General features: G+C 38.4%; 1 protein-coding gene across 3 annotated transcripts in view; it reads left to right on the forward strand.

The window, feature by feature from the left end:
- Nucleotides 1-18,345, forward strand: part of AP3B1 (adaptor related protein complex 3 subunit beta 1) — a 178,651-nt gene that overhangs the window by 38,287 nt on the left and 122,019 nt on the right. For 2 of the 3 annotated variants that reach the window (XM_068422056.1, XM_068422055.1), the window contains exons 6-7: nt 5,335-5,401; nt 14,486-14,665. In XM_068422056.1, the coding sequence (XP_068278157.1) occupies nt 5,335-5,401; nt 14,486-14,665 (247 nt within the window). The remainder of the gene's footprint in view (nt 1-5,334; nt 5,402-14,485; nt 14,666-18,345) is intronic. The other variant, XM_068422057.1, reaches the window with a different exon arrangement.

An 18,345-nucleotide genomic window follows, 5' to 3' on the forward strand; every position in this document is an offset into this window, starting at 1 on the left:
TGGAGCCCTTGTATCCTCGACTCCAAAATCCTAGGGTTCGACCTTGAGTCACCCCTGGTACTTTCTGCCAGAGGCTCCAGGTAGAACCATTGTCCCCAGCTGTGGTGTCGAGCACATTTTTAACATCTTGTCCCGTACGGACTGGTCCAAGGGCTACTGCATGCACAATCTCTTGTTTAATCTGTTCAAAAGCCTGTCATTGTTCAGGGCCCCACTGAAAATCATTTTTCTTTCTGGTCTCTTGATAAAGAGGGCGTACAATCTGGCTGTAATCTGGAATATGCATTCTCCAGAAACCCACAACGCCTAAGAAGGCTTGTGTTTCCTTTTTGTTAGTTGGTGGGGACATAGCTGTTATTTTGTTCATCACCTCTGTGGGGATCTGGTGACGCCCATCTTGCTGTTTAATCCCTAAAAACTGGATCTCCCGGGCAGGTCCCGTGACCTTGCCTCTTTTTATGGCAAAACCAGCTTTCAGAAGAATTTGGATTATTTTCTCCCCTTTGTCAAAAACTTCTGCTGCTGTATCACCCCATGCAATGATGTCATCAATATATTGCAAATGTTCTGGAGCTCCACCCTTTTCCAGTGCAGTCTGGATCAGTCCGTGGCAAATAGTAGGACTGTGTTTCCACCCCTGGGGCAGTCGATTCCAGGTGTACTGGATACCTCTCCAGGTAAAAGCAAACTGCGGCCTGCACTTTGGTGCCAAAGGAATAGAGAAAAATGCATTAGCAATGTCTATGGTGGCATACCACTTGGCTGCCTTTGACTCCAGTTCGTATTGAAGTTCTAGCCTGTCTGGCACAGCAGCACTCAGCGGTGGCGTAACTTCATTTAGGCCACGGTAGTCCACAGTTAATCTCCATTCTCCATCAGACTTTCGCACTGGCCTTATAAGACTATTAAAGGGTGAGCGAGTCTTGCCAATCACTCCTTGATTTTCTAATTGTCTAATCAGTTTATGAATGGGAATCAGGGAATCTCGATTGGTGCGATATTGTCGTTGGTGCACCGTGGTAGTAGCGATTGGCACCTGTTGTTCTTCAACTTCCAGCAACCCCACAACAGAAGGATCCTCTGAGAGGCCAGGCAAGGTAGACAGCTGTTTAATGTCCTCAGTCTCTACAGCTGCTATACCAAAGGCCTATCTATACCCTTTTGGGTCATTAAAATACCCTGCTTTAAGGTAGTCTATGGCAAGGATGCACAGAGCATCTGGGCCAGTCACAATGGGGTGCTTTTTCCATTCATTTTTAGTTAGGCTCACTTTGGCCTCCAATACAAATAACTTTTGAGATCCCCCTGTTACTTCCGAAATACTGATAGATTCTGTCCCTTTATGATCCGATGGCATTAGGGTGCACTGTGCACCAGTGTCTGCCAGGGCTCAATACCTTTGTGGTTTTAATGTGCCAGGCCATCGAATCCACACAGTCCAATAAACTCATTTGTCCCTCTCCTCCGCCTGGTTGGAGGCAGGGCCCCCCTAACTAAGGAATGGATTCGTGCTGCTCACGGGGATTGGACCTTCATTTCCCCTGTTCACGTTTGGGAAATAGGGATCTGAGGCCTATCTACCGTGACTGGAGTCCTGCTCACTGGTAACTGGAGCAGCCATCCTCCTAGAAAAATTCTCTCTGGTATTTCTTTTAGCTTGCAACTCACGTACTCGTGCCTGTAGGGTACTGGTAGGTTGTCCATGCCATCTGTTCATGTCCTCTCCATAACCACGCAGGGCAAACCACAGGATACCTCGTGACATGTTCCGTTTCCTTTGAGCCGGTCTGGTAGGAGGGAGTTTTTTCCTAACGGCTGCAGCGCGGGCCTATGTAGATAGAGAGTCAAGTTTATTCTCTATTCTGGACAGTTTGTCTGACAGTTGTTTAAATGAGTCCTGGTTTTCCTTAGTCAGCTTTTCCACAGCCGAGACGCAGGCCTACAGTGGGGAAGAAATACTATCTTCATACTGTTGAATACAGTTAGCCATTTTACCCACACTATGTCGTGCCATAGCATCTTCTCTACCATCCAATTCCATGCTATCCTCCCCATTATCCCAGCATTGGAGCAACCAGGTAGTAATTGGCTTACCATCATAACGGCTGAAGTCTTTCCTTATATTTCTCAGGTCCTTCAGGGGTATGGAGTGGTAGGTTATCTCTACGTCCGAGTCGTCCTCCTGTGATAGTTCTGCTTTAGAAGGACCTTTCTTGTGTGATGAGTCTCTTTTAAAAAGACGATCAAGGAGACCCTCATCTGTGTCAGGCCCTGACTCTGCCTGAGAAGGGCCCTCACCTGGGTCATGTGATGGCTCTGCCTTAGAAGGCTCTGAGTCATCATCCTTCTCTTCACGAGCTGATTTCTTTTGGTATTTCTTCCTAGTTACAGGGGCAGTTGGTACGGATCGGGTAGGTGCTGGGGTTTGAGTGGATTTAGTGGCTGTAGCAGCAGCATAACACCTACCCCTGTCCCTGCACCGACATTTAATCGTATACCACACCAGAAACACATTCAGGACACCCAAAAATAAAAACATGCCCCATCGAATTTCACAGAATCTAGTGGAATCAGCTTGGCAAAAAAAGGGGAAGGTACTATTTCCCGAAGTAAAATTGGAAGTGTAATCATTAACAGAATCAGCTAAAGGACGCCTGGAGTGCGCTGCTACTGATTCGCGATTAAAGCTGCCCATCATTGTGTCATAGAGATAAGAGATCGGAATAATAACTACACAGTTTATCACAGCATAAACATGTAACAAACCCCATAGCAAAATGAAACGTTTTGAGCAGCGCCTACTGTTAAACCACATGTAAACATTCATAAGAAGCAAGGAATAATACGCTGCGTACGGCAGGTAAGGCAGCATTGCAGTGCTCAGCTGTGAAAGAAACTGTGTAATGAGATGAGATAACACAGTGTTCAAAAGTGACATTACCATCTTAGCTATCTGTTTTAATTTCCAACCCCTCTTAAATCTCAAAGGAAGAAATCTGATACTCTCTCAGCTGAGCTCTCCGGGTCTCCTCCCACCGGAACTGGGATTCGACTTATCAGAGCAACCTGTCGGAGCTTCTCTCAGTCCCCACGTTGGGCGCCAGTAAATCTGTCATGGCTTAAAGCTGGGCCGGCTATTAAACCTGTGGCAGATACTCTCTGTTAACCCTCCCCCCCATCCCAAAGGGAAAGGGAAAAGGGAGAGAGACTTACAGGTTGGAAAGTTAAAACCGTTTTAATAAATTATAATAATGAAAAAAAGTATAATGATAATATTGGAATAATCAAATATATACAAATATATACAAATATATATACAAAACCAGCATTGAGCTTCTCCGATGTTGGCCACGTCACCACCGGCACTGCAGGGCAGGCTCCAGGAAGGCCCAGGCTGGGCCCAGCGACAGATGGGAAGTGGATTCAGGGATGCACGGATCGGGATCGGGGGCAGCAGGAAAACAGACAGAGTCTTCTTTGGACACCGGCCATAGCAGAAAGAGAGCGAGACCCTCGTAATCCCCCCGCTTTGTACTGAGAATGATGTGTATGGGATGGAATACCTTCACTGGTCAATTTTGGGTCACCTGCCCTGTCCGCTCCTCCCTGCAGGTGCGACCCCCCTTTGGCTCTTCACTCGTAAGCAGTGAGGAATTTAGCAGTGACCTTGGTTTCTCTAAGAATAAGTCCAGCAAGAGCCTTTCTGCATAACATCGCTACCGGTGCCTCAGCGATAACTACAGACTTTGAGCATTATTGGTCCTGGAAGCAGACACTGTCTGCAAAGCATGCAGTTAGTTTCAGAAAGTGCAGTTACTTAGAAGAGACTTAGCTGAAAGGAAAAATCACTGAAAGGAAGATTGGCCTGGTTTAGGCCAAACCAGGACACCTGTTCTTTTGTTTTCTCTCCAAGAATGCTGCCTTCCTTATCTAAAACATCAGGAAAGAGGAGGGGGAGGAATGTGAATTCAGCTATCAGAACCCTTACTGAAGATTTTCTTGATCACATAACAAATTAGTCATTTTCCAAAGTTTCTTAGTAATAAGTACTCACTTCTTTCTCTCTTTAAATTTTATACCAATTTTGAAAATTTTAAATAAGGCCTGTTAGAAAGACTTTTGGCTTTTCCTCTGAAGGTTTTGGTCCTTGGCAGAAGATCCAGTAAACCTTTTTTGACAAAAATAGAAGTTGGAACAAAAGGTGGTCGTAAACGTACTTAAGGAACAATGTGCTTTTCCTTTGCTTATGCTGGTGGCGGCTTCTAACAAAGGTTTGTTATCCATTTAGCGTGTTGTGGTATTGCTAGGTATTAAAGCCTTAGCGAAGTACTATGCAGATAGATGCTCACTTTGTGAATCTGTAGCTGGAAAGGATATACTGTACTTTAGGGCAATTCATCACTCAGCTTTAAAAGTGGAGTGTACAATAATGACCAAATACTTCCTTACTTATCTGTAATTGCATCCACGTTGAAATGACTTTTCAAAGGCCTAGAACTATACATCTGTACGGCTCTTTGTACCTACTTTCTCTTTGTATTTTCTTCTGCCTTGGCTTTGAATTCTTCCATCATCTATTCATGATGAAGAAGCAGCTGGAATGAAAGGTTGGTCCTTACCTACCTAAGAAGCAAGTATGACAATAATGGATGTTTCTGGCAAATTTTTCTCTGCTCTTTGAATATGAGAAGGATGGTACAAAGCTTGTTGTTAGCAACTTTTGTTTTTCCTCTGTCTATTTTTCATCAGCTTGCACACCAACTTTGTATAGGCACACTTGAATACAATGTCCAAATTTCTGAGTTCCAATACTTCTGACTAACATTAGTGAAGTTAACAAAGTGTCTTACTTGAAGTGTTATGTTGATAATTAGATAATAAAGGTATGAGTCTGCTTTGTCCTGATGTTCATTCACTGCTGAACTTATTCATGCTGAAATTCCCTTCTGCAAAAGCAGTGAGACCCTTGTGACTTAACATGTGAAGCTCAGTCAAGTTCTCCCTAATGGATTGGCCTGTCTTAATGTTTCTTAAATCCTAAAATTTGTATGAGTTTAAGTATTAAGATTCTTCTAGAAAACACAGAAGTGGTATAACATAATCTTTGTAATTTAATTTTATACTCCTTCAATTCAGTTCTGTATTCCATGATTAACTTTATTTTCAGTCACGTTCTTTTACAATCAGTTCTTTGAAATACTTGATTTTTCTGGAAGTGGTTTCTTCAATGCTCTTGATTCCCAGCTTGTGTCTAAAGGTCAACAAAATTAACAACTTTTAATTTCAGATATTTCTGACCAAATGAGTAAAAAGGACTTTTATTTTCCCTTCTAGTCTTGATCCAGAGCAAAAGGAAATGTTAATTGAAGTGATAGAAAAGCTTTTGAAGGATAGAAGTACGGTAAGAAGCAGTATGCTATTACATATCCATATATTTTTAAAGAGTTTACTCCTGAGACTGTCATTCAGCAGTACATAATACACTTTCCTAACCCTTGCAGATGTAGTTGTATATGTTTTTATATAGAATTATCATTGTGTATTTATGTGTTATACTATCACTGTAACAGTGACCATCTGCTTTAATGACTGGTAATTTTACTTGCGTCATGGGTATTCTTAATCTGTTTTTGTTAGCTTGTTTTTTATGTATGCTTCTTTAAACTTAATTTTGAAAATGCAAGTTATATAATGATATGAATCAGTGTACAATTGTCTATATATAAACACTTCTTCAATGGGAAATTAGCTAGGTCATTTAAATTTTTTTGTGATTCTGTAATAATAAATTACTTCTGTACAATGCCCAGTATGCCTGTTGACATCAGTCTGCTTTGCAGTGTGTACAACTGTTAAACAATGATACTTACTGTGCACTTGTTTTTCTTGCAAATATCCCAGCTTCCAATCTGGTAAGTAAAACTGATGTCCTGGGACAATTTCTGCAAATTTAACACTCCTGTTATATTTTCCCAGTGCAGGTTTTCTGTATGAACTCCTGGACGTCTCACAGTGGTCATACACTTTCTTTTTCTTCCTGTATCTTTCAAATAAGTTTGCCAAGTCTAAGCCAGACAGGTAGTTGAGCAAGGGATCAAGATAGACTTAAAATAGAAAAGAGAGTTGTAAATTAAAACATTATCTTTTAATTATTATTCATATTACTAATCTAATGTAATCCTTTTTGAGTAAATGAAAGTATTACTAAGTACCAGACAGTGTGTTGCATCATCTCCTGTTTGCCGAGTGTTTTTGTAACACACAGGAATATATCTTCTGTTGTTGTAGCACAACACAGGTGTTCAGGATTTAAATGACGCTGTTCTCTAAAAGACATCTTGCAACTTCCACTGAAGGGTTACTGAATGAGACTGTCAGAGCTTAATGGCTCAGCAGACAGTAAATCAGTTAGTTCTCCTGACTGCATCTATGCTTGACCTGTACTTGTTTGTCAGAGGCCTTTGTGCTTCTGTGGAGTTGCCCCCCCAGTGGTTCTTTGTGTATTTTCTTTTCGTGTTCACGCTTTTGGTGTGCATGCTATCTGTGAATGTGAGATAAGATTCTTTATACCTGTGAAGGCATAAAGGGCTGAGAAGGCATCTTTATTTCTTTTTATTGCTTATGGCAAGAAAATGAAATCCCTGAATTTTCACTCTGTTTTCTAGTCCTTATTGCTTATGCTAAATGGCAAAATTATCCAACAACTAGTCACTTACACATTTACTTTAATAAAATGTTAGAGGAAAAAAGTATAGAGTGGATTTGAATCTTCTTTTTCCCAAGCACAGTGATCCTAGCACTTGGAGTTACTTATAAGGGGATTAATGCTCATTGCTTAGTGTATGCCACAGTTACGGTGCCTCTGTGATACTGAATAATGGACATTGTATTGATGAAGATACTACCTGAAGCAATAGTCAAAGTTATGCTGTTTTGTTAGCACATTTAAGCAGCTAAGAATGATGGTCTAGAATGGGGTCTTCTGGACCTTTTTGGAGGTGTAATATGGTTAACTGCCACAACTTTTTCCTCCTTCTGATTCCTCTTGGTCTGTTCCATAGACAGACCTGATTCCAGCCTGGGCTGAGGCATCTTGGCTTCAGAAGTTTTACTTTTTTGGGAAGATATGAAGAATTATTATTCCAAAAAGGAACCATACAAATCTCTCTTCAGGACTCTCTGAATAAAAGCCAAGTATTAATATGTGCTCTTTCATCCCAGACTCCACAGCTTGTTGTGATCTAAAGTGGATTGGTCTCTCTCTAATCCTTGATAGCTTTGGGAAGACCAGTGTAGCATGGAAAATCTTCACCTTAAGTAGTTACCTTTTGTCATGTTCCACTAGGTGTTCCCAGAAAGCCTCCACATTTACTAACAGAAAGCACTTAGTGCACAAGTGTTTTGTTAGCAGGTAACTCCAGTCTGAATAAGCTTATTCTTAGCCTCTAATTGGAGAACATAGCAATTTGCTCACAGTGGAGGTAACAGAGTGCCACTTGTAGCTACTTTTAGCTTTTAAAATTGGAGGAGATGCAGCTGCTTATGGGTGGTGGTCCTTATGTACAGGTGTGTACATATGTAGCCTGTATAGCCTTAGATTGGCTACTTTTTAAGTCTTATTTAAACTCATCTTGGGAAATCTGTATTAATTTGAACCATCTTTTTGTATTCTCTAAGGGAAACTGAATTTCATACACTTAGCATAAAAGAAAAAGCTCCTTCTACATACATAAAGACAAAAGTTTTTAGAAAATATTATGCAGTCTTTGTGAATAAAGTTAAGTTGGATTTGTTGCCACAGGAATTCTAGAAATGGGTCTGAGCTGTAGAACAAGAGCATTTTGTCATAGCCTTATGAAGTGCATCTGTTTGATTATTGGTGTTTCTCATTTGCAGCTTCTGTTGCCTGTTTGACAGTCAGATGGCCTGAAATTTGTAGGGTGATAATGTGGAACTCTAACCACAAGTGTTTACTTGACACTGATTTTGGATGCCTTCAATTTAAATGCACAGAAGCTGTTCCCTTACATCTACATTAGTTGTCATCTTCTGATAGTTTTAATCTAATGTTAGCAGATCAGTTTGTTGGGAAAGTGATGGTGTTTTCATTAAATAGTGTCTTTTCCAGAGTGGGAGAATCTTACTGACTTGGGGAATTGTTGAACATCAGTGGTTCTCCACCTTTTTTCCCTTGATGGAAATCTCAGGTTACTTTTGGCATTTCTGTATACTTAAAGGCTGATAATCCTCAGACAAGCCATAATGCATTGTATGTAATAACTGGATGCAGGAAAATCCACTGTGTGATATTTTTTTTTGTTCTTATTCCATTTGGTTTAGACATGTTTGGAAGGAGAGTGTAATAATTAACATTAATGATATATATAACAGTTGAATGTTGTTCAAGTGATGTTTGAGACTTCACTTTAATAAAAAGTAAATTTTCACTCATAATTTATTTTCTATAACCATTGGACCTCAAGGAGGGTTTTTGAAACTTACTGATATAATCTCTACATTAAGGTGAGATAGAATAGCTACTAAACATAGAAGCCTCTAAATTTATGTAAACTAGTATTTTTTTTTCAGAGAACATGCTATTGTGGATTATTAATGCCATTTATGTTGCACAGAAGAGGCACAATGTATTTAAATTAGTCAGAGTCATTTTACGTTTGCAATAACAAGAAACTGTCTGGATGGGAATTTTACTACAGTAAAATTAAGCCATTTTATCAGACTGTATAAAACGTGTTCATTTTTTAAGTCTCAGTCAGTAGTAAATTTTAATATAAACTGAGGTAAGCAAAACTTAAAATAAGATGAGATCTAACCTTAACCCAGCACTTCATTAAAATTTCTGGTGAGATAAATGAAAGATCACTCTACTCCTTAAGTGACTTAACATGAAGATTCAATTAAAAGCCAAGCTCTCAGTTAATCTAAGATGCAAAATTATCGAGTGCAACCCATCGTTAACATACCCTCAAGGGTAGCTGAGAATTAGAGTGTATCAACAAAGCTGTGATTTTGTGCCAGTGTACTTAATTTTTAAAGAGATGTTTACACGTATTTTTATTATAGAGACTTAAGAAACTCCTAGTTACGTTTTTACCCTTTCTTTACAGAAAAAAGTACCTCATACTTCGATAAGCAGGTACAAGAGCATGAATGCCTGCTCCTTTTTTTTCTAGTGATTTTAGATAATTGAGGACCTGACATGATTTTATGTAGAAAGGAAGATAAAAGCATGTGTGTATTTTATGCTAAAATGATTTTCTCAGAAAGTAATATAGCTAGTCATGTAGTCATGTGTGAAGGTTTAATTGGGTATTATAATGGAAAGTAGTTCCCTTTTTCTTTTTGGTTGATTCTGTATCACTTCACTCTAATTCTATTTTTTCCATTCACTTAACAAACCTGATGATCTGGCTTTGGGATATACGGTTTAGGCATGATTTGTTGCTTAAGTTGCTTTTGGCATGCTGTGAAGGACTGTGGGACTGCATTGTGTTTGTAGCCTGTGTATTTTACAACTCTGATTGTATAAACAACAATAAAAATGAAGTTCATTAACAAAACCTGAGTTACATCAGTTAAAAAAAAAAAATCCATGTTGATATTGAAAAGGAATCATGTCCATTGTCCAAACCTGTAAAGTGAAAAGAGCTTGTGACTTGCATTCTTCAGTCCAAACTGAAGCATCCCAAAGTGTGTCTAAAGCTGCATCTAAAAAGAAAGGCAGAATGTGGACCTTGTAGCTGGGATGTAGTTGTACGGATGCTGGGTGTATTAAAAATGTCCCAGTTTATTGCAGGTTTCTGTCTTTAACTTTGATCTGATTTTATTTTGTTTGGGCAGATACCTCTGTTATAAGAAAGGTTTATGATGTTTGTGTGGAAATATAAATGCATGTGCTGCATGATAAAATGAATTTCTTTCAGCCTCATCCAGAGAACTGGGTTAGTATCTGGCCACATATATTTTGTGCTATATCATAGCTGTTGCTATTATAGCTCCTGCTCTGGGACCAGGTAGTATACAGAGTGCAGCACTGCCTTTGAACAAATCTAAGACAGAAGAATGTTAGAAGGAACTTTCAAAATGTGTTGGCCAGACTTGCAGATGCTCATTGATTCACAAGTATGTACTTCTGATGTTGTATCCCCAGAAACTTCTGTTGCGAAGTAATAGGGGAAGGGATAGAGGCAAGTTTTGAGTGAAGACTGACAGTATATTAGCTCATTGCATGGAATCTGTTTTTTGCTAATTAAGATTTACACTCTTTTCTAAAGGCTAAATTTTCCTTTAGCCTCTGCTTAAATAATATTTTTCCTTTAATGAGAATATTTTAATCATATTAAACTACTTCTAATGTTTCGATAAATTTATTATTCTGTTTTGGTGTGATAATTCACTCCTAAATATTACAGATGCAACTTAATATGACTTCTCTTTTGGGGGTGAAATGACTTTATACAAAAGCATGATTATTGAGATTCGTTTTGCAGACTGCAGGGTTACTAGAGGAAGTGCAGATTCTTGTGAAGTGAGACCCCTTAGATTAAAAAATGATCCTAGGAATTGGTGATGGCTTTGCAATGCAGATCTTGATCTTTTAAACTAAAGCAGTGTATTTTGGGGGAAGAAAACTGGGCTCTCTACTGTTCAACAGTAGGCTTCTGTTAATAAGTTATTGTTTTATCCAGAACCCAAATGTGTGGATAAGAAAATGTTCTCTTAACTTATTGATTTAACGCTGGTAAAAGCTTCACTTTTGTGGAAAAAAATTACTCAGTTTGTGCAGATGTTTTATTGTGATAGATCTATTATCCAGCTATTAGAAGATAAATGACTGATCTTTTGCAGTTTCCTTGCCTCCAGAAAATTGAAATAAGAAGGGGAATATCATTTGGGCTGTATGATTAGGGCAGGTGGGTTGGCCATTAATGTAAGAGTGAGAAATCTTGGCAGCATAGGCCAACTTGCACTGTATTATCAATCAAACCTCGATGCACTTCTTGTGATGACCCAGCACTCTCAGGTTTTCGCAGCGATAATTAGAATTCATGACAAAATAGATGCAAGGAAACGTTTTGTACCCTTCATAATTTTATAGAAAATTTATTGTTATTAGAGGAACCATTTGCTTAGTGTGATTTTTTTCATTACCAGCTTGTCAACTAGCATAGATAATCTGGAGAAAATATGAACTCCATAGATTGGGTGTCACTTTTGTTGATGGTTCATGTAGTTTACCTTGGAGCACAGCTAATGGCTGAAGTTCATAGCAACAGCACAGAAAAACGTGGCAACCAGTGGAAGACAAATGAACCATGTTTATTGCTTTAATATAAAAAATACATAAATGGAAAGCAGCATTTGAATTTGATGAACTCATTGCTAGTTTTGTTGGAGTGATTTATATTTTCTTCTTATACAAAAAGCTACTGTTGACACAGTGAGATGGAAATTAACTGACTGTTTTTTGGAAACCGATATTTTTTTGTTTTATATTCTGATTGGATCATTTTGTTTTAATTCTAAATATTTTTATGGAATGTTGGGCATTTAATAAACAAAGATTATTAGCTGTTGCTCTGATGTTTAGATGTATAGTAGGATCATACTATAGGGGAAATAGTGTCAACTATAAAATAATCTCTTTTTAAGAAAGCATTAGGAAATTTTCTCAGACAAATCCTCCTGTTACCAGTGCATTTTCAATCTGTCTTACATTCTCACTTTTTTTTTTCCCCCTTCCAAATGAAAAGCCTAATTTTGGAAATACAATAATGAGGAGAGGGGCATGATCTTAAATAGTGTCATGATTATGGCAATTCCTGTGTTAACTTGTAAATCTAGGGACTCGCCACAGAAATAAAACGCTTGTTCATCCAGTGCATCTCTTGCATTTCATAGTGTATGTTAAAATTTTTATTAATATCTTTTAAGTGTTCACAAGTGACAGTGTTCTCACTGTAAACTTGAGTAGGTGACTGATGTGAATTGAAATAAGTAATTATTTAGAATTCCTGTATTTACAGTGTGACTACTTCTTTGTATCAAATTGTTATGTTTTACTCATAATAACTGAACTTTTAAAAGGCCAGCACTGTTCATAGGATATGTGCTCAGTTTTAAAAGATCTAAACTAGTGTTATATGTATCATTTTATGTCAGCTTTCAAACTGTATAATGTCCAAATGAAAGAGAAATACAGCAAAATGTGTTTGCAGTACTAGTAGCAGTGAAAGGCAAGGGTATCCATTCCAGAACTGCAGTCAGACACCAGCATCTGTGTTGTCCTTCACCTATGAACATAAAAGGGTATTTTTAAATATTAGGTTGTGACTATGCTTATAGTCATAAATCGATCTGTGTGTCAGTCTCTCTCTCCGCCTCCTTCCCTGCCTCCGTTTCTCCCCTTGTATGTCAAACCTGTCAAGACATCCTGTACTGTCTTGTAGTGTGGAGGAGTAGAATATCCATAATGAAGTCTATGGGACAGTGACCTAAAAAAAAGTCTCTGTTGTCCAAAAGTGCCATCCCTTTCTTCTAAAACTTCAGGTCCATCACACTGTCCTCTGCAAGTTGACCTTAACTGTAGTTCAGGATTTTGCATCCTGATAAAATTTCTTTGCTCCAAGCGAGTTCTAACATACAACTCTTCCTACCCTTCCTCTCTTCCATCCTCAGCTTATCTGGCCTAATTGAGTACCTACTCAAGACTGATAGTGATGTGCCTGGAGTTAACCACTGTCTTCTGCTGAGCTTTGAACCCACACATAAGCATCAACTTGCAGCAGTTTTCATTACAGAATAGCTTACTGCAGCGCGTTATTAAGAAAGTTTAGTACAACAACATAAAAAAAAGAGCTATTGTTTTTGTGATACAGCAAAAAATAGCAAATTATTTTAGATGTAAAGTGTGTTTTATTTAGCTCTATCAAATAATCAAATTTTGCTCCCTGGAACGAGTTTTATACTTGCTGGGACCAGCAGGTACCAGTATGTGGATGGGTCTGGAGACAATAAATGCAACTTCACGTTTATTCTTATTGGTAACTCATAAAATCCCCACAGAGCCTGAAAGTTGTTTAGCATAATAGCAAGACTATATTCTGAGCTGTTTTCTTTCAATTGTAATGTTGGGTGCATACTAATAAACCAAATGTCAGCCAAATACAGGGAGAAAAATGTAACATATGAATATCATTGTATTTAATATTTCTCAAAAAGTACCATTTCAATAAACTGCATTTCTATTTAATTGCTTACTTTAAGTCATTGGGGAAATTTTAGAGGTTGAAATGCAGATCCCCAGTGCTCAGATAGAATACGACATTAATTTGGTGCCAGAAGGCTATACTGCATGCATGCTAACTGCATACATATCAGCTGCTTCATATAAAGTCTCATCATTTTTGTTATTTGACTTAACATGTACTCTGACACAAAACAAATCTTAATTAAAGCAATTAGAAGAGAAAGAATAGTAATTGCAGGCACACGATGACATGTCCTTATAATGCATGGTCAGCTTTTGAGGTTTTCCCACAGTTAAAGTAACCTGCTGCCAGAATTTTAACAGGAACCCCAATGTTTCCTTCCTTTATTTTTAAAAGAAAATACCCTGTCAGAAGGTTTCAATAAGCCTTGAGGTGTTAGAATGTTCAGAATCAATTTAATTTTCTCATGAAAACAAAGCTGTTTTTATTTTCATAGTATGAGGATCTTTGTGTATATATAAAGATTTATTTCTTATGGAGGCAAAAAATTGTGTGAGGACATAGCAAGACATAAATGATCCATTCCTGTAATGTTGGAACTGGTAGGGTAGTGCTGAACAACATGCAGAAATTCTGCTTGTGTTCTTTGAGGAAAAGCATTAATATATCTCTGTATTGTATTGCTGATTTTTATGCCTTTTTTTGCAAAGTGTATTAATGAAGCTCTAAATATGAAAGTTCATATGACAGTTAATTTGGCCATATAGAGAAAGAAGTTTGGATCCCAGCAGTGCTGTGAAACTTACCCCAGCTCCTCTTTAGTTTGATTATGCCAGTGTTGATAAGAGAATACCAGTAGCCCTTGTTGGGCATATCACTGTATTATACTTCTTGTTGTTTCCTGTTGTTTCTGAATTAATTGCAAGTTCTCTGATAATTTATTCGGAAACTATAACTGTAAGAAAAAAAAAATTATGCTTACATTGCACTGTGTCTTCAGGGCTGGGAGCTAAGATTTATGTGCGTAATAGAAACAGCAAATGTTTTCTCCGTTCTAATAACCTTATCCCAATTCTGTTTTAAATAAGATACCATTTCTGTGGGCTTCAGTTTATTTTCCGTTGTTGTTGTTTCTTTGCACTGAGTAGGAACAATTTGAAATTGCTGAGAATTGCTAGTATTAATTCTGATTCTCACTTGTGGATGAACTGCAGAAGGAACACTGACCTTCTGTTTTATATTTTGTTTTCTAGCTGGTAGCTGGGAGCGTTGTGATGGCATTTGAGGAAGTGTGTCCGGATAGAATAGATCTGATTCACAAGAACTACCGAAAGCTCTGTAACTTGTTGGTTGACGTGGAAGAGTGGGGTCAAGTTGTTATAATCCACATGTTAACTCGATATGCACGTACACAGTTTGTAAGCCCATGGAAGGTAAGTTTCTGACTTTTTAAATTACCATGGTGTGCTTGCATTCTGAATTATTTCCATTGCTGGATGTACTTAGTCTTTTAAGATACATTTTTATGCAGACTTTAATAAAAATAGAAATCAAATGCGTAAGTCTTAACTCCCTAAGGCTTCACTAATACAAGGCATCCACCCTTCCTCAGGCTATAACCTGTTCTGATTTACCCTAGGCACATCCTGTGGGCAGCAGAGAGAGGCCTTTCTCTGTGGTTCTTTGAGCGACATGGCTCTTTTGCTCTCAGAGATGTTATGTGAATCAGAGCTAGAAAGGTTTGCCATTCTGTCCTGAAACTGGGTAGAATCTACTTTCTTTCTAGATATGAATAGCCAGTATCACAGCATGGTGAACATTATGTTGCTTGTCTAAGCTTTGTTAATGTGCTGAGGGACTGTGTGGAGACTTGAATATACGTTTTTTGAAATGTGCAATGTAAAAAATGTTGCCTTTGCTATGTAAATATGAGTATAATTTTACTTAAAATGGCAAATTTGGTGGCCTTCTGCGGCGGGGTTACAGTGTTGGTGGATAAGGGAAGAGTGACTGATGTCTTCTGCCTGGACTTGTGCAAAGTATTTGACACTGTACTGCACAACATCCTTGTCTCTAAATTGGAGAGGCGTGGACTTGATGGATGGACCACTCGGTGGATAAGGAATTGGCTGGGTGGTCTCACTCAAAGAGTTGCATGGCTCCATGTCCAAGTGGAGACCAGTGACGAGTGGCATTCCTCGGGAGTTGGTATTGGGACCGGTCCTGTTTAACATCTTTGTCAGTGACACAGACAGTGGGATTGAGTACGCCCTCGGCAAGTTTGCCAACGACATCAAGTTGTGTGGTGTGGTTGACACACTGGAGGGAAGGGATGCCATCCAGAGGGATCTTGACAGGCTTGAGAGCTGGGCCCGTGCGAACTGCATGAAGTTCAAGAAGGCCAAGTGCAAGGTCATGCACGTGGGTCAGGGCAATCCCAAGCACAAATACAGTCTGAGCAGAGAATGGATTGAGAGCAGCCCTGAGGAGAAGGACTTTGGGGTGTTGATTGATGAGAAGCTCAACATGAGCTGGCAATTTGCACTCGCAGCCCAGAAGGCCAACCATATCCTGGGCTGCATCAAAAGAAGTGTGACCAGCATGTTGAGGGAGGTGATTCTCCTCCTCTACTCTGCTCTTGTGAGACTCCACCTGGAGTATTGCATCCAGCTCTGGGGCCCCCGACATAAGAAGGACATGGAGCTGTTGGAGCGAGTCTAGCAGAGAGCCAGGAAGGTGATCAGATGGCTGGAGCACCTCTCCTATGAAGACAGGATGAGAGAGTTGGGCTTGTTCAGCCTGGAAAAGAGAAGGCTCTGGGGAGACTTTCTAGCAGCCTTCCAGTACCTGAAGGGGACCTACAGGAAAGCTGGAGAGGGGCTTTTTACAAGGGCATGTAGTGATAGGATGAGGGGTAGAGGTTTCAAACTGAAAGAGGGTAGATTTAGATTAGATATTAGGAAGAAATGCTTTCCTGTGAGGGTGGTGAGACACTGGTTGTGTCTGGGAACAACTGGGAACAGGCTGCCCAGAGATGTTGTGGATGTCCCCTCCCTGGAAGTGTTCAAGGTCAGTTTGGATGGGGCTTTGAGCAATGTGGTCTAGTGGAAGGTGTCCCTGCCCATGATCTTTAAGGTCCCTTCCAACCCAAACCATTCTATGATTCTATGATACTCAAAATACAAATCCTATCACTTCTAACAACAAAAAAGTAGACAGCTCAAGAAATCGGTGCTATTAACATTAGTTTCAATAGACATTTAACTCAGAATAACAGTTTAAATTAACAGACAGAATACTCTGGAAAGAACTGTATAAAATTGCTCCACAGCTCTGCTTGTTTGTGTTTATTACAGGCTTGAGGGTGTTACTACTGTTAAGTTTTACCATTTAATTTAGAAGTAATTCATGTTTAAATATTTACATATTAATTGATATATATACTGTTTTATAGCAGTAGTTAGAGATGGACTTTGTACAGTTGTGTAAAAGGATGTTTGGGGTACCTACTTGAAATAAATATAAGCTGATCCCAGAACCTTAGAGAAAGTTTCATCATTTGTTTTTTGTTTTTTTTTTTTTTATTTTTTCTGTATTTCTTTAGACTGGAGTATTTCTGCTATAGCTGAGCTAATGTGTCTTAACAGTTCTGTTCAGGCATTGTTATTTCAGTGCAGATTATTGTGATTTGTAATTAGCATATTAACACTTCTTCAAAGGTTTCTTTTTTTCAACATTGGAACACAGAATGACACCAGGTATCACTGAGTTCTTTCAAACTCTGTCTTTTAATACCCTTTCTCTGTGAATCAGACAGAAATTCAGTGGCATTTTATGTTAATGTATGTGTAATTTATTATGTAAAAATAACTATAAGGAGATGTGTTTGCCAAACAGCTAATTTCAGCCTGATTTAGTTTGCAGTTATATTCACTTTTTCATAATGATTAGAAGAAACATAGCAAAAATACCTGAAATAGAATCATATTTTTGCACTACCAGTTGGGTTCTGAAACTCCCTTTTTCATTTCCAATGAGAATTAAATTATTTGTAAGAACACATCTTTCCAGAAAATTGCCTAAAATGAGAAAAGTGTTTTTAGATAGAGACACTTAACTAATACTTTTCCTAATGTCTTTGAGGCAGAGTGTTTATTACATGTTGCTTATTGAAAGAAAGTAACTTGCATTCTTCTCTCTGACCTTTAGAAAGAATCAAAATTGATAATTTGGTTTGCCTAAACCTAAGACTGGTTTAAACCAGTTTTAGTCTGTGATTGGACAAAGGAAGAGTAGAAGGACAGGATGACCTCCTGTCTTCGACTGAGACATTGAAAGTCTTGATATGGGATTAGGTTTCTTTAAGACTAATGTACTTTTTTCACTGAAACTAGATGGGTAACAGTTGTTGCTGTGGCTTCTGCTCTAGGAATGGAAAAGGTTTGTGTAACAGTGCTGCCTGTGTCAACCTAAAATTGGTCTTCAGTGGTATAGTATTAATAACACTTTGTTTCCACTTTCATGAGCTTCAGTGCAAAATTTAGTTTGTCTACCTACTCAGCAATTAAATTAGCAGAAATATTTTCTGGGGCTAGTTGAAATGCTTGCCTTTGTCAATAGGTTCTTAAATGAACTCATCATACAACAAGGCATCTTGTGCAGTAGAAGAGATTTTTAATTTAGTTTATTTGCATCATTATGGATCAGTATTTAAGCTGTTTATATGTAAATGTATGATTTGAGGAACAATTAAGCATTGACAAAGTAGATTGCAGTCATATCAATTGCAGTGCATTTTCCATAATTTTTCTAACTGACATCTTTGATGATAAATAGAGGATGCCAAGTCAAAGCCGATTATACAGTGCACTAGGAATTCATGGCGCTGTCAGGGAGAAGACCAATTGACTTTAAATTTACATATTAATGAGAAGATTTGTTAAGAGGGTGCTTGACTATAGAAAATAACAGCATATTTATAGGGCACGACACTTTATAAATAAAGCTGATGCAGGAAAATGGAAATTAAACCTATCAGATTAATAAATTCAAGGCTCCTAAAATGCATATTTGCATCTTTATTCACTGAAATTTACGTTACTTTTTGAGAAAC

This window comes from Nyctibius grandis, chromosome Z, assembly GCF_013368605.1.
Source record: "Nyctibius grandis isolate bNycGra1 chromosome Z, bNycGra1.pri, whole genome shotgun sequence".
In the NCBI taxonomy this organism is placed as follows: Eukaryota; Metazoa; Chordata; class Aves; order Nyctibiiformes; family Nyctibiidae; genus Nyctibius; species Nyctibius grandis.